We start from the raw sequence: 15,672 nt of genomic DNA, 5'->3' as shown, positions 1-15,672 counted from the left end.
AGCTATAGCTGTTTGGGAATTTACTCCTCTGTTGCAGAGTAGTTGTCCATGGACAAGAGTTTGTTGCTTATTCTAGAAAGCAAGCTTGGGGAGCACATGCTCTTCTGTAATCAGGGGGAAGTGGTCCCTGCTCACTTGGCACCAGTGTGCTCTGGCTGAAAGGCCAGCTAATGCAGGAAATAGCCCTATTCAAGTCCTCTGTCCTAGTGCAAACCTTGGTAAGTGACCTTCCTATGTCCTTTAGTGGGACATTTGCCCAGAGACTAGGTTGCAGCCTCCCCTACCTTCCAAGCAAAACTCCCTCCCTGTTCAAAATCCTCTGTTTCTCATGGATGAGATCTTGCCATGCTATAATAGCACCAATGGCAGAGAAAGGGAGGCCAGAAATACATTCTGGGGCCTGCTGTCATGGCCAGCAGATCTAATAGAACAAATTTTTTTAGTAGCAAGAAGGGAACCAATGGAGGGAAGAAGTTTTTGAGTGGCATTTCAAGCTTAATGAGTATTTTGTTACTGTTTTATGAAGGCGCTATTGAAATTATGTTCTTGGAAGGCTTGGAACCATGTCAAAGTTGTGGTTTTTATGAAAGTTTAAAGCCTCCTATGGCATATAAGCAAATTAAAAGTGCTCCAGGCACCAGACTTGGGACGTGCTGCCTCATCATCCAGTATTCATGACAGGAGTTTAATGAAAAAACAGAAAGGCTATTTCTTCTGACCTCTCTGAACTCTGTCCCGAAGCAGCCACGAATTGCATTTCCAGGGTGCAGAGAGACCCAGGTTGCATCCCCTGGCAGAAGCCCCTACCTGCTGTGCAGTGGTGATGTGGTGCAGCTGGAGGAGAGAGGGATGGAGGTATGTTTTGTCACACCTGCTCCTTGCAAAGGGATGAAGAGTGAAGCTGTGGGACAGTGGAAGGGGGGTTGTGACCTCAGTTGGCCTTGGCTGCCATCTCCCTGCGCCTAGAGCGATGATGCGCAAAGGTGACAGAGCTGTGTTCTCCCACAGTCGTGCAGTGATAGAGATCTATATTTAGGATCTGCTCCTAATGCAAAAGAAAACTGCACTCCAATCCTGCTCCCTGTAAACCAGTAGGGAGACACCTGATCCATACTGCTCTCCCACCCCCTGCAAACTTGAAGTGAGGAATCCTGAGGCCAGCCTGCTCAGTGCTCAACCCTCCTATGGAGCAGGGAGACCCCTGCCTCCCTGCACTTGCATTCTGGAGGGGAAGAGAGAGCTCTTCCGAAAGCATCACAAACCTCCTCCACCTGGGGAGTTTCTGAGACTTCCACGTCCCCTGCTGCACTGTCTGGGCTGGGGTTGGAGATCAGGCTGAGAGCTAACCTAGCCTAATGCCTGCTGTCTTGATGGGACGCCAGGCAGCCATGAGTCTTCGGCATTCGTTGTTCAGAACTGTTCTACTGCTTGAACAGACAGCATTTGCTTTCCTCCTTCTCTGTATGGCTGCGTGTTACCTTTCCACTAGAGCCAGCTCAAATGACGTTTTTAACATCCCTTGACTTGCATTGTCCCGAAGTGCAGGCCTTCCAATGCACACATCCATATTCATTCCTCCTCTGACCATGAGACCTGCCCCTGAGAGCAGAGCTGTCCTCTTCTTGAAAGCAGCATCTCTCAAGCTGTTGCTTCCCTTCAGCAGGTCCTGCAGTGCACGTCCCTGTCCCAGACTAGAGAGCTGGTCTAGTCTCCTCGAGCAACAGGAAATCTCACTGTGAGGAGTGCTGATTACAGTGCCATGCTCTGTTGTACTTATCTGCCCCTTTGTACAGACTTGCTGTTTTGTTTTGTTTTTTTCTTCAGTAAGGGAATGCTGTCTCAGAGCAATGCAGATTCTGAGAGGAGACAAGTGGGGGCAGTGTCCTTTGGAATATCTTCTCCTGCAGCATGTGAAAAGGAGCTCTGGAGATGCATTTACATTTTTTACAGTGATATCTGAACAAGATCTCATCTGACTTATTTCATTCTCACATGTTTAAAGTCCAGAATGTGTCTGTGACCTGCCAGTAATCTGGCATAATCTGCCTCTGTGTGCTAGTGTAAAACCAGTGGAAACCAGGTATGGCATATACTCCACAGTTCCATTTTCCAAGGACGTTGTGACTTGCCTATTAAGGGGGGGGGGTGCATGTCAGAGGAAGCAGAGGGGTGGAACTGTTTCATTTATGATTTTACTTTGCACAGTTGCACTTCAGTTTTCAGAGTCTCTTGCAATCTTTCTCTCTCCCCTCTTGCATAGTTGCCATCTCCACACTGCTCTTCCCCAGATCATACTTGGGCAGTTTCCCCATATGTGTAGAATGAGCAGTCTCTCTTACTTTTTTGTTCTGCTGCCCAGTAACTAAGAGGTTCTTGGGCTCTTTTGTGTTCTCTCCCACCCCCTGATTCCCTCTGTTAGGGTCCCGCAGTGTATTCCTATGGAAGACCCCCTAGGAGAACTCCAGGAAAGGCCTTTTGCAGAGTACACAAGCATCGGTTATTCTTAACTTCTTTTGAGATGTGCCCTTGGCTGAAGCAGGTATCTAATCCACTTGTCTTTCTCCTCTGGCTTCAGCAGAGTAAGTGTTGTGGCTTCAGCCCTGTTATGCAGGCATCGCCAGCAGCAATCATTATTCTGAAAGAAAGTTCTGACCCAGTTTCCTGAACCATCATCACTGTTCTTTGTGTCCTGTGTTGAGCAGGATCTGGAGAAAATGGGCTGTAACATGATTTTGACAGGTACAGTTCTCAGAAACATAACCTGTATGGACAGGAGTTCGGGGAGCTAGCTAGCTGCCAGCTTAAACAAGGTGGGTATTAGCTCACTGCTAGCTAGTGTGGACAGAGCTAGAGCTATATTTGTCTGTGCTGCTGTCTTCAGTAGTGCTGTTTCAAGGTCTCTTTTCTATGCACAAAGGCCAGGTCTGGGCTTTTTTTTAATGTATTTCCCCTCAGCTAACTTGGAGCCCTTCTGGTGCGAGAGCACCCTCACAATGTTAATGCTGGAGGAGATGAGATGAGCAGGGCACCTCGTATGCCCATAAGAACAATTCTTTTTAGCTCGCGTTGTCTACTCCAAGCTGCCTGTCAGTCAGTTTGTCATCCTCTCTTCATATTGATTTATCATCCAGCAGAACAAGCTTTCAGAGTTTCATTTTGGTCTCCTCCTTCCAGGGACGGGAAGATAAATCTAGTGTGCAAATGTCTTAACTCTCCAATTCCAGCAGCAGCAAAGTGAGAGTCCTGCACTCCATTGACTGAGTGAAAGCGCAGGTGCTAGGGAAAGCACTGCTGGGCAGATTGGTCTTAAGGGAGTCTCCCAGTTCATCCACCGGGCAGTACCTCTGTGAGAAAGAGATGGTGGCAGAGGAAAACTAGCAGTCAGTGAAGAGTATGTAGCTGAGCACCTCTTGCAACACTTCCCCTTTAACCAGATGCTGTTGCATTTTGGGTCTCTCTTGTTTAAGTTTGCTAGGATAGCCATAATGGGAAGAGAAATTAGGTTTGCTGTATAATGGTCTATATAGTACATAGTAGCTTGCAACTTCCTGGGAACTTTTCACTGAGATTTTCAAAATGCTGTATCAACACTGTTAAACACCAGCCATATAGTTCCACTAGTGTGTAGGATCTTCATGCGAGCAGCTTTGTGCTGGGAAATCCTATCATACCTCTTAAAGAGGCTGATCCCAAATGTACTGAAGTCAGCAAGCAAACTCTGCCCATGCTGGAAGACGGGTGCTTGTGCCCGAAAGCTTGCAAAGAACAATTTTTCCAGCTCTTTAGTTGGTCTAATAAAATATATCGCATCTACCCAAAGAACCTTGTCTGCCTGAAATCGGTGAAGAGGCTTTCATTGACTGTAGGGCTTAATTTACCACCAGGCTTCCCAGCATAAAACAAAGGCGAAGAGAAAACCGTTCTTTTAAGCTTAAATGACAATGCAGGCCCCAAACTGGCTGCGAATATATTTAGGCTGGAAATTAGTTTTCTAACCACAGGTCAGGTGGGATTTTGGAACAGCTGTTCAGTAGGATTAGTGGGGGGACAAACATCCTACCTGATTGTAGCCTGGAGCTCGATCAGTTTATGAAGGAGGTTATGACGACATTGCCTGTGACAGGAGACGGTTCTGTGACCTAGGAGCTCCTTTTCATCCTGTGATTAAAATGAATAGTTTAAATCAGCAAGCAGGAAACCTTGATTTAAATGACTGCTTTTTGTTCCTGTTTTGCATTTTGCATTTTTTCTTCCTTTAACCAAACATGATCAACATGATCAACTTTTCTTTAATACTAGCTAAAACAGGTTGATAAATATAGCCTTTATACTGAAGTAGGCACATTTTTACTAACCAGGAGGAAACTCCATGTCTATGTATATTTATGCTTGCATATCCTGTAATATTTATTAAGCTTTTTAATTTTTTAAACTTTGATATTGCAAAATAGTGGGGGATGCATTTTTACCCGTGATTTATATCCAACTCATGTTTGAATGGAAATTAAGAATTTAGATATGGGCAAACAGTATGTAAAGTTGTTTGCTAGTTAAATAAAACCGCTTAAAGTGCTAAACGCACAAAAACGAAGGTGGTTTATCTAAAATGTTTTGCTAAGAGGTTAACCAAAGTGAGTGGTATTCTTAGTGACGGATTTTGATTGTTTCTGGTGCCTGTCACCTTCAGAAGGAGTAAATCTAATCCTCTTGCACTTAACTTCTTACTTTGTAGATTTTAAAGAAAAAATGAGGCTATTTTCCATCTCTAAACTGGTTTCCTAGCTGTCAGCGATCCAGTCTCTGAACTCACCTAGCTGAATAAACCAAAATGAGGCAAATGGTTCTCTTCACCCACAGAAGAGGCTACTGCTGGCATAAGCTTGCTTAGCACTTTAATTAACTCTTGTTCTAGATACTTAGCCCATAATTTCACTCAGTTCAATGGCTTTCTTGGAAAAACCTGGCAGCAGCTGCACATTGCTTAACATGACATTGTTTGTTATATTCAAGTGATCTGAATACATCACAGTTTTTAGCCATAACATTGGTTTGTCATTGTTTTTAAATTGGCTTTTCTTTAAAAAGAAAAGTGTTTAATTTCAATTTTTCTTTTTTAAAAAAACATGTTAATCCGATTTTAAAAATAGGCAGCTAATTTGTATTGATCTTGTGTGAACTGACCCGAGTCTCTCCGCAGCGGAGCAAGAGATTCTTAGGCCCTGGAAGCGTGACCACGAGTTGGTAATTTGTGTCTGGATTTGACAGCAGCCTTTTCCGCCCTTCTGCCACTGCTCAGTTGTTGCATGCAGGCAGGTCACCTGTGTCGGAAGCTGTGTCGGGTCTCGCCTGACCCCATCTTCATGGCAGACTCCACGTGTGGGATAGGGGATTTGGGGAATTGACTTGGCATGCAGAGTAACGATTTCTTTGCCTCCATTTTCCTGAGCAGGGACCGGAACAGCCACCCCCCTCTGGGCCCCCCTCAGGTCCCAGGGGAGGCGCACCCAGGCCAAGAGTTAGTGAGGATCTAGTCAGGGAGCTTCTGGAGGAACCGGATGTATTCAGATCAGCTGGTCGGGATGATCTCCACCCCCGAGTGCTGAGGGAATTAGCTGCAGTCATTGTGGGACCCCTGGCACGGCTGTACGAGCGCTCGTGGTGCTCTGGTGCGGTGCCGGAGGACTGGAAGAGGGCCAATGTGGTTCCCATCTTCAAAAAAGGGAGGAAGGAGGACCCGGGGAACTATAGGCCAGTTAGTCTTACCTCGATCCTAGGCAAGCTGTTTGAGAAAATTATGCTGGCACACATCCAGGAGGGGCCAGCAGGGGACTGCATGCTTAGGGGCAACCAACATGGGCTCATCAGTGGCAGGTCTTGTCAGACCAACCTGGTGGCCTTCTACAACCAGGTCACCAAGTCCTTAGCTGCAGGGGTAGCAGTGGACATCGTCTTCCTGGACTTTCGGAAGGCTTTCGACACTGTCTCTCACCCCGTTCTCATTAAGAAACTGGGGGGCTGTGGCGTAGACACCTGCACAGTCAGATGTGTCGTCAACTGGCCGGAGGGCCACACCCAGAGGGTGGTGGTGGATGGGTTATTTTCAACCTGGAAGGACGTGGGCAGTGGGGTCCCCCAGGGCTCAGTCCTCGGGCCCGCACTGTTCAACATCTTCATCAGTGATTTGGACGAGGGGGTAAAAAGCACCCTGTTTAAATTTGCTGATGACACTAAGATGTGAGAGGATGTGGGCATGCTAGAAGTGAGGAATAGGCTGCAATCGGACCTAGACAGGCTACAGGGGTGGGCGGACGAGAATAGGATGGGATTCAACACAGACAAGTGCAAGGTGCTGCACCTGGGGAGGAACCGGCACCGTACCTACAGGTTAGGGAACTCCCTTCTCGTCAGGGCAGAGGCAGAAAAGGATCTTGGAGTCATCATCGATGCCAAGATGAACATGGGCCGGCAGTGTGGAGAGGCAGTCAGGAAGGCCAACCGCACCTTGTCCTGCATCCACAGATGCATCTCGAGCAGGTCCAGGGAGGTGATCCTCCCTCTCTATGCGGCACTGGTCAGGCCGCAGCGGGAGTACTGCGTCCAGGTCTGGGTGCCGCGCTTCAGGAGGGATGTGGACAGCATGGAGAAGGTCCAGAGGAGGCCACTCGCATGATCAGGGGACAACAAGGCAGGCCCTACGAGGAGAGGCTGCGGGACCTGAACCTGTTCAGCCTCCACAAGAGAAGGCTGAGGGGGATCTTGTGGCCTGTTATAAACTAGTCAGGGGGACCAGCAGGCACTGGGGGAGTCACTGTTCCCCTGAGCACTGCCAGGAGTGACCAGGAATAACGGTCACAAGCTGGCAGAGGGTAGGTTTAAGTTAGATATCAGGAGGCGCGACTTCACGGTCAGGGCAGCTAGGGTCTGGAACCAGCTTCCAAGAGAAGTGGTGCTGGCCCCTACCCTGGGGGTCTTTAAGAGGAGGCTAGATGTACACCTTGCTGGGGTCGTTTGACCCCAGTACCTTTTCCTGCCATGGCAGGGGCCGGACTTGATGATCTGCTCAGGTCCCTTCCGACCCTAGAAACTATGAAACTACGTAAATGCGACCACTGTGTTCTCCAGCATGGGCTGGACATAGTAGCCAGCCTGAAGTTCTCCACTGAATAGTTAAATGCTGCTGGAGTCCCTTGTGATTAAAGCCCAGGTGGCTGGGGACAGGCCAGCAATGACTGCCAGTCTCTCATAAGAGGACTTTGAAAAAGGAGTGCAGGCACTGAGGCTCACTGAGAAGTTCATTCAGTCCTGTTGAGTGTGAGAGCAGCTTTCCTGGGTGCGAGAAGCAGAGGGTTAAGCAAGCAGCCTGCACCTGATAGGAGAGGGTTTTTTAGAGAAGGAAATAGGTCATTCTTTACCCTTGACTGAGCAGAGATGGTAGAGATTTACTGTCTCTCTTGAGCAGGGAATGAGGTGCTGGCTTTTGAGTTAAATATAGTTGCGATATGGCAGAGATACAGGCATGGGCTCTGCGAGTCTAGCAGTTCTCCCAAAAGAGGGAGAAAAATGATTGTCCTCAGCTTGCATTTTCCAGGCAGCCTGCCTTGCTCTTTCATTCCTTCACGCTGCCTCTATTTCTCTTCTGTGTCCCTGCTCCTGTGAGCCTGTCCACGTCCATGCCATCCTGAGGCAGGTTCCTGATGGTTTCAAGGTCTTTCTAAGCTTTTACTGGAATGGAGTAATAAAAACCTTCCCAAATCTCTGCAGTCAGTCATTGTGGGAAGATGAGACATTTATGAGAGAGCTGAAAACGCCCTTCCTGTGACAATTACAGCTAGGAATCCAATGTGCCTGATTGCTCGGCTGTAATTAGAGCTGGAGGAAGGATGCAAGTACCCCAAGCAGAGACCTGTAAGTGCTTCTCGCTGTCACTACTATGTTTGGTCCCTGATACTCCCAGTGTGGCCCTTCTCCATCATAATGGGTCTGGTTTTACTGGTTTGCTTTGTAGGCCCTTCCATATTTATGGAGAAACGTTAGCCAGATTTAGCCTGTCTCACCGGAAAATGAAAGATAGGGAATTGATTGCTCCAGGGGGGCCATAAAACACTGAGCGCAGAGATCTGGGGTAGATGGAGTGCATTCAGCATGATGTCCTGGCGTCTTCTGGCAAGTCAAGAAAGGATGGATGGAGGCGCATGCTGTGGGGGTGCCACGGTGGGGAACTAGATGCAAGGTGGTGGATTGCATAGGAGGTTAGAGGGGAAGTGGGTACCCTACAGGTTTCAGAGCCTCGCCCCCAGGTGATGAGTTTCTGGAATTAGGCAATCCATAGTTGAGTATTTCAATCTTGGGCCAGGCGCTAAAGCACGCGGTTGACAGCCCAGAGTTTGCAGGTTTGAGGCCGCAGCAGAAGCGCGCACGGCACGGCCCTGTCAGATGCCAGTGGATCTGCAAATTCAACTAAATGCCATGTCACACCACGGACATGAGAAGAAAGGAAGGAAGTGTTGGGGCAGTGAAATGAATATAGCAAATCTCAGATAATTCACAAGGGTTAGGTTCCTAGTCCCCCCGCAAAGATGAGGGTGTGTGAATTAGCTGGGGTCTACATAGCTGCAGCAAACAGCTGTGCTAGGGTGAATGAGCTGCTCTGGGTTTTTGCTGTGCTTCTGTTTCAAAGGTTGCTCCTCTGATTAGCTGCATGGGACCCCTGAGGAGCTCCAGCTGATCAGGAAAATGATGCCCTGTGAAGTAAAAGTGGCAGAAGCAGCTGAGCAGGTCGCCACTAAGTCAGCGATCTTCTGTGAATTAAGTGGCTTGCAAACCACCCAGGCGTGAACAAGCTGGGTTCTGCTGGAATTGCTTGACCCACTGGTGACACACCTGGCAGCTTGGGGTTGCGTTTGGATCCTTGGAAACACGCTTCATCCAGGCTTAATGCAAAAGACTCTTAAAGGCAGAACCAGGGGAAGCTTTATATGAGTTTCCCCTCTGAGCAGGATACCTGTGAATATACTCTGTGAAGGCGTATTTGGATCCCACTCCTGTGCAAGGCAATCCAGTGGGTGCTGAAGAGTAACTTTAGCTGTCGAACGAGCGAACCTCCTTGTCCGCACAGCAGACGCCCAAAATTTGTAGCACGGTGACTGTCTGCCTGCTCTCACACTTGCTGCATGGAGACTCGCCGCTTGGTTTAATTTGTCTGCTGTTTTATTTATGACGTGGAAAGTTGTCTGTAATAGGAATGTCAGCGTTTTGTTATTTTTTCATTACCTGATAATTCATAGCTGTGCTTAGGCCTCGCAGCCATTGCAAGGAGACAGTTGTACAAAAGCCAGGGCAGCCCAGGCTGGCCCATTCATTATGAATCTCTGACTGTAAATCCTGCTTTTCATTGCTTGGGCAGGCAGAGTTGTTCACTCTTCAGTAACCTGAACAGCCAGTGACCAGGCCTCCCAGGTTTGCTGTGACTTTGATAATACCAGGATTTGTTTCTGCTGGTCTTATCACTAGACTATTATCCCTGCTAGGGGAAATAATGGTTTCTGACCCAGAATCCACCTCTGGGGCCTAGTGAAGCCTTTATTTCCCACCTTCAGGTTTCTCTTGCCCATTGCAAGTAACTTTTTTTTACTTTGACAGGCCGGTAAAACATTGTTAGGGCTTTTTTTCTTTTGCATTGTTGGGGTAAAAGACAGGCAAGCAGATTTTATGTGGAGACCTGATGAATTTTAATGGCCATTTTTCAGTCCTGCTTTTAGTTCCTCCTGGTCTCGCTCTTCCACTTGGGACTAGTTGCAGACAGCCTGTTCTTCATGCCTGGGAAATGGCCGGAGCTAGTTGCTATTCCTCCCCACTCTGCAGATTCTAGCAGCTGCTCACGAGCTTTCCAGTCTCCCTTGTACACACAACGCATGGGTTAATGGTGCCAGGACTTTGGTGTTGGCTCTGTGGCAAATATCCCTTGAGCATCTGTGCAGATGAGGATGATTAGGGGGTATGAAAAAACCTTACAAGGTGCGTGGAAAGAGACGCCCTTAGATGAAGAAGAAGTGATTGATTCAAGGGGGGCAGCAGCATCACATTTCTGAAAGGCCCAGACTGTCCGTTTCCTAAAATGGCCCTGGAAAAGAGAGTCCAGCGGAAGGCAGCAACAATGGGGCACAGGAGTTATGAGAAAAGGCTGAAGAAACTGGGCTTGTTTAGTCTGGGGAAGAGAAGACTGGGGTGGGGATTTAATCACAGCCTTCAGCTACCTGAAGGGTGGCTCCAAGGAAGATGAAGCTAAACTGTTCTCAGTGGTGGCAGGTGACCGAACAAGGAGCAATGCAGCTTGCAGGAAGGGAAGTTGTGGTTCGATATTAGGTAGAGCTTTCTTACAAGGCGCGCAGTAAAGCACTGGAACGGGCTATCCAGAGGGGTTGCAGAATCTCCATCGCAGGAGGTTTTTAAGACCCGGGTAAACAAAGCCTTGGCTGGGATGATCTAGCTGGGGAAGGTCCTGCTTTGAGCAGGGGGTTGAACTAGATGACTTCTTGAGGTCCCTTCAAAACCATCATTTTCTATGATTTTAAAAGGGTGATGAATATGCTTGCTAAAAAGCAAATTGTAAGCCTTTTACCATGTGACTTTCATCTGCTGTACAGACTGCTGCTGAAAGTAATGAAATGATAACTCCCTTGTATGTTCCTTATTATGCACTGCCACCTTTTTCAAAGAGAAGCATGCTTTTCCTTATCACTGCAGCTGCAGACTTGTATCAAGATGTGGTGCAGAGATTGCCTGTGCTGGAGGATAGTGTTATGCTGAGACTGGACTTACAGTGTATTCTCTTGTTTTCCAGCATTCATCATCATGATTATTCTGGCCCTAATCCGCATCGGCAAGGGCCAGGCAGAAGGTCACCCATCTGTGGCAAACCTCTCGGGGATCCAAAATCTCTTTGGGGTGTGTGTCTACTCCTTCATGTGTCAGCACTCTTTGCCATCACTCATCACTCCGATCTCCAAGAAGAAACATGTGAACAAGCTTGTGCTGCTCGATTACGTCTTAATTCTGGGTTTCTACAGCCTCCTGTCCTTCACCGCCATCTACTGCTTCCGCAATGAGACCCTTATGGACATGTACACGCTCAACTTCACCAACTGTGACATCATCAACATTGCCTTCATTCGCTACTTCCTGGGTCTTTTCCCTGTCTTCACCATTAGCACCAACTTCCCAATCATCGCTGTGACTCTGCGGAACAACTGGAAGACCCTCTTCCACCGGGAAGGTGGGACATATCCATGGGTGGTAGACAAGATTGTTTTTCCGGCAATCACTCTGATTCCCCCTGTGGTGGTGGCCTTCTTCACCCATGACTTGGAGTCTTTGGTGGGTATCACTGGGGCTTATGCTGGCAATGGGATCCAGTACATCATTCCAGCTTTCTTGGCATACTATAGTCGAAAGGATACTCAGTTGGTCTTTGGCAGTGGTACAGTAAACAAGCATCTGTCCCCTTTCCGGCACACCTGCTGGATTGGGTTTGTGCTGGTCTGGGGTTTTTCTTGTTTAGTGTTTGTGACTGCAAATATCATCCTAAGTGAGCCAAAACTCTGATGGGGCAGTCGCACTCTCCTCCCCGGGAGCCAAGATTTCAACTCTTCACTGTAAGACTCAGGTTAGTGTAGGGGAGGACAGAAAACCAAGTCTTTCTAAGCAATCAGCTTGTCAATGCAGGTTTGATGAGGACACAAGGATTTCCTTTACACCGTTACCATCACAGGTGACTTGCTCAACTCCTTTCAGTTCTCATCTGCAAACCCGTTATATGAAGCCATGGGCCTGCGCTCTTGGAAGGCTGCATGGTAAAAGAGCATCTGACCATTTCTGCCTTGAGCTCTGGTACAGAGCATCTTCTTCTCCGTCCAGGAGTAGCCCCCTTAGTGCTGTGGACTTCAGTAGGAGGCTGTGCCTCCTTCACCTGCTCCTCCCGAGAGCAGAGTGAGTCTCTCTGCCAGAAGTGGGGAACCAGGATAGCTGCTAACAGAATCTGATGGCAGGCCCACTGTGTTAGCAGAGTCCCCCTCCATCCCACTGAAGTTACAGACTTTTGCCTACACTAACAGCTATCTTAGCGTCGAGGTGGGGAAGACGGTGATCAGTTGGCCTTTTCTGAGTAAGGATGGGGAAAGCATAGAGGAAGGAGCAATGGTCGTCTTGGATGTGACGACTAGGCTGGTTACCGATTTGTTCTCCATTTGTTACTCCCTTGGCCTTTTTATTTGTCCTGTGCTCTGTGGGATGCACACGTAGACTCAATGGGTCTGGGTTAGTTTTTATCTGTTATTAATGTTCACTACTAGCAGTTTTCTGGTTGTCTTCTAACACTCCCTTTGGAGGCCAAACTAGCTGCTTAAGGCTCTGACTCCCAGCTTCTTTCCCCCTTCATTACTACCCCTCAGCTACCCACAGTGGATGCCAGCGCACTAATCGGGCAGGTCCTGCTCGTGCTGGATGGCCATATTCCTCAGCAGAGGAGTTAAAGTGGGAAGCCTGTCTTTCCCCAGCTCTTTGGCACTGCTAAGTGGCCTCAGCTGCCAGAGCAGACCTGCTTTTCACAAGAACACTGGTGCAATAGGGCAGACCCCGTCTGCAATGGTCAGGATCCCTGTATGCTGGAAGGTGCTAATTACCCCTTCGTGCTGCACATTAGACCTGCAAGAGCTCTTGCTGTGCATCCTGCCGCATTTCCAGTCTCCAGTGCTGGGTAATTAGGCTCAAAAGGAGCTGGGTGTTAATTCAAGAGGAGAAAGCTGGTGCTAAGTGGAGAATGCAAGATTGTGCTGTTTACTGTGCCTGTTTCATTGTTGAGAGAGAGCTTGCTGGTATTAGGGAGGGGAGAGAGAGGGTAAGATGGACTAAGTGTCCCAAAAGCCACCATCCTGCTTTTAAAGCTGTCCCTGTGCTTCAGGTTAAGAGTGTTTCTTGTCGCTGCTTTTGAGACAGGGTTTGAATTATTCACCCTCCAAAAACTCAGTGCAGACATCTCCAAGATCGAAGGCTGATGAATGTTTCGGTGCCTGCTGGTGAGCTGCCTGTTTTATTGGACAGTGTGGCTTGCCCTCTTGATCTGAGGCTGCTTCTGGCCTCTAACACTACAAAGTGACTTACAGTTTTGACTTCAGCAGTCGGAGGATCTTGGTTAAAGGTCATAAAAGCTTTAATAACAGAAGGAAGAACTATCACTGTTGAAACATTTTTAACCTGAAATATTTTAAAGCCCCCTTCCTCCACCCCGTGGTATTAAATGAAGTTGAAAGCTGGCTGCCAAGCTTGGGTAATACCTATGCTTGCCCCCTGTACTGCTGCTGTATTAAATGTCACTTCTCACCAAGTGAGCTCTGAAATGCAGGCTCTTCTTAATCAAGTGTTATTTTTCAAGTACAATTTCCTAGCTTCCCCATACCCTGAAACACTTCCTGCCATGGGAATATTCAAGTGGTTGGGGCTGCAGAAAAGCACTGTTTTGGTTTGTTTTTGTTTTTTTTTTCCTTCAGCAAAAAATTAAAAATATCCTTCAGCCCTGAGACATGAAGATGTCCCTGATGCACTACATAAAGCAGGATCTGCTGATGGGGCAAGGGGAGTCTGTGGCAATCCAATAAACCTGACTGTCCCTTACCTCCAGATGGCCCATAAACTTAGTTTGGCAGCCCTTACTGGCACATTGGGTAGGTACCTGGATGGCTCTGACTGCTACAAAAAAAGCTGCTGTGGCTTCTTCAGGGCCAGGTTACTGAGTGGTTGGAGAGAGGGTATTGCTGAGGTCAGAGTCCTATTCTGGGTTAAGAGAATGAAAGCACATACGCCAGCTTGGAGGTCAAAGGCACCTGCTCAGTTTGCTCGTTCTTGTGGCTTGTATGAAGTCTGAAAGTCAGGGATGGGATAGATCACAGGCCCTGCTGTACGGCAGGCTGGGCCATCCTGTTCTCATATGCTCAGGGCTGGCCAAGAAAGTGATAGCTTTTGTATATGGCTAGTGACCAACATGATCCCATGAAATAAGTAAAAGCACTAGGTGCCACAGGGCCCCCCTTGGTGTGGGCACAGCTGGCCTCTCTCAGACTCCAAGGCCATCTCCATGAGCCTGTTCCTTGAGTCAACAAGCTGAGTCTCTTGCATTGTATCTTGCTGACAGCCCCAGGACGCACTACATCCTCAAGTGTCTGAGCAAATGGATAAACTTCATTCTTTCCTCTGCTTCCAGGGCTGTCAAATGCTCAGAGACTCTCTTTCCACCCCCCTACATGCGCACACACACACAGAGTCTTTGGCCTGGACAACTGCCAGAAACCCATCTCTCTCTCGAGCTTTCCATGGTACAGGAGCAAACTTTGAGACCAGTGTGTTGGGCAGAAGCTGTTTGCATACAGCAGGATGAACAGGCAACATAACCTGTCTCTGATCTCCTGGCAAGCTCCATCTAGGACTCCAGTGACCCCCTGACTGCCAGGAAGTTCAACCTTTTTAGTCTGAACGGGTCTGACTGTACATGGCAAAGCACAAAAGCATGTACACCCTCTTTGTACTGGAAAGCAGTAGGTCACATTGGACTGGGACTGAAACAGCTTGCTTCTCTTCCACTAACCTCACCCTGCGTGGCCATGTGGGATTTCACAGCTGGCCGCCTCCTGAAAGGGAGATTATTTTTAACCAGCTCTTATACAAAATGTGCCTTCTCTTCTCTGGCTTGGATTATCCCCTCTCCTCTTATTAAATCTTTTTTTGAATGTTGCACAGAGGCAGTTTCTAAGGGATCTTGATATAAACTGTGAACTGGAGGCATAAACCAGCCTTGATTTAACGGTGCAGCGAGGTCTGCCTTCCTTGCTTCATTATGGAAGAAAGGCCTCTAAGGTCATTTAACCTTGGTGTCTTTTGATGGCACCCAACTGGAAGAGCTGTCGTCCTTATGGATGAAGATGATAGATGTTGGAAAGATTTTTCTGGACACCTGCCATCCTTGAACAGCAAAAGAATCCACTATAGGAACTGGGACTATTTATAGGAGAAATTCTGCCATTTGGGGGGTGGGGGGGTGGAAATATTCATAGCTGAAAACATGAAAAAGAAATACCTTAAGAAGTTGAAGGGAGGGTTAGCTGGATCGAGCTAGAACAAGTCGCTCAGTTTGATTGGGCTCATTGACAACAACCAGGGAGACAATCAGTCACTGTCCTGGCTCAGTGTGGTGCAAAAGCTTGTCTCCTCCTGTCCTATTTAAGAATGAAATTATATTTTTAATTGGATATTATATACTCTAACAGTCCATTATTATGGATCCTCACAGTGATGCACTCTCAGCTTGTCCCAATGTAAGTATTTTTGGAGGGGAAAAAAAAGCATAAAAAATAAATGCACATTATACATCTGTTTTGGTCTGGCCTGTTTCTTTTTCCTTCCTCTTCCTGTGAGCTCCTGTTGTTAGTCCATTGGAGAGGCCAGAGAGGGCAACAGCGGTGGTGATGGCTTAGCACACTTAAAGCACTGGTGCGCTCCCCTTATTACCCTCCTGCTTCCTGCATCTCTAGGTGTCCTCTGAAAATTCGATTAAAGCAGCCGTACGATACCCTCCTCCATTACGTTTCTGTACACTTAAAACTAAACAAATTGAATCATTCCACCGCC

General features: G+C 47.8%; 1 protein-coding gene across 3 annotated transcripts in view; it reads left to right on the top strand.

The window, feature by feature from the left end:
• SLC38A12 (solute carrier family 38 member 12) overlaps positions 1-15,411 on the top strand; it is a 66,906-nt gene extending 51,495 nt beyond the window's left edge. For all 3 annotated transcript variants that reach the window (XM_090060983.1, XM_090060984.1, XM_090060985.1), the window contains exon 10: positions 10,841-15,411. In XM_090060983.1, coding sequence (XP_089917109.1) covers positions 10,841-11,601 — 761 coding nt within the window. In that variant the 3' untranslated portion in view covers positions 11,602-15,411. The remainder of the gene's footprint in view (positions 1-10,840) is intronic.
• The last annotated feature ends 261 nt before the right edge of the window (positions 15,412-15,672 follow it).

The sequence above is a fragment of the Crocodylus siamensis genome, chromosome 8 (assembly GCF_052110815.1).
Source record: "Crocodylus siamensis isolate JL-2025a chromosome 8, ASM5211081v1, whole genome shotgun sequence".
Taxonomy (NCBI): domain Eukaryota; kingdom Metazoa; phylum Chordata; order Crocodylia; family Crocodylidae; genus Crocodylus; species Crocodylus siamensis.
This window is presented reverse-complemented; position numbering and strand designations above follow the sequence as displayed.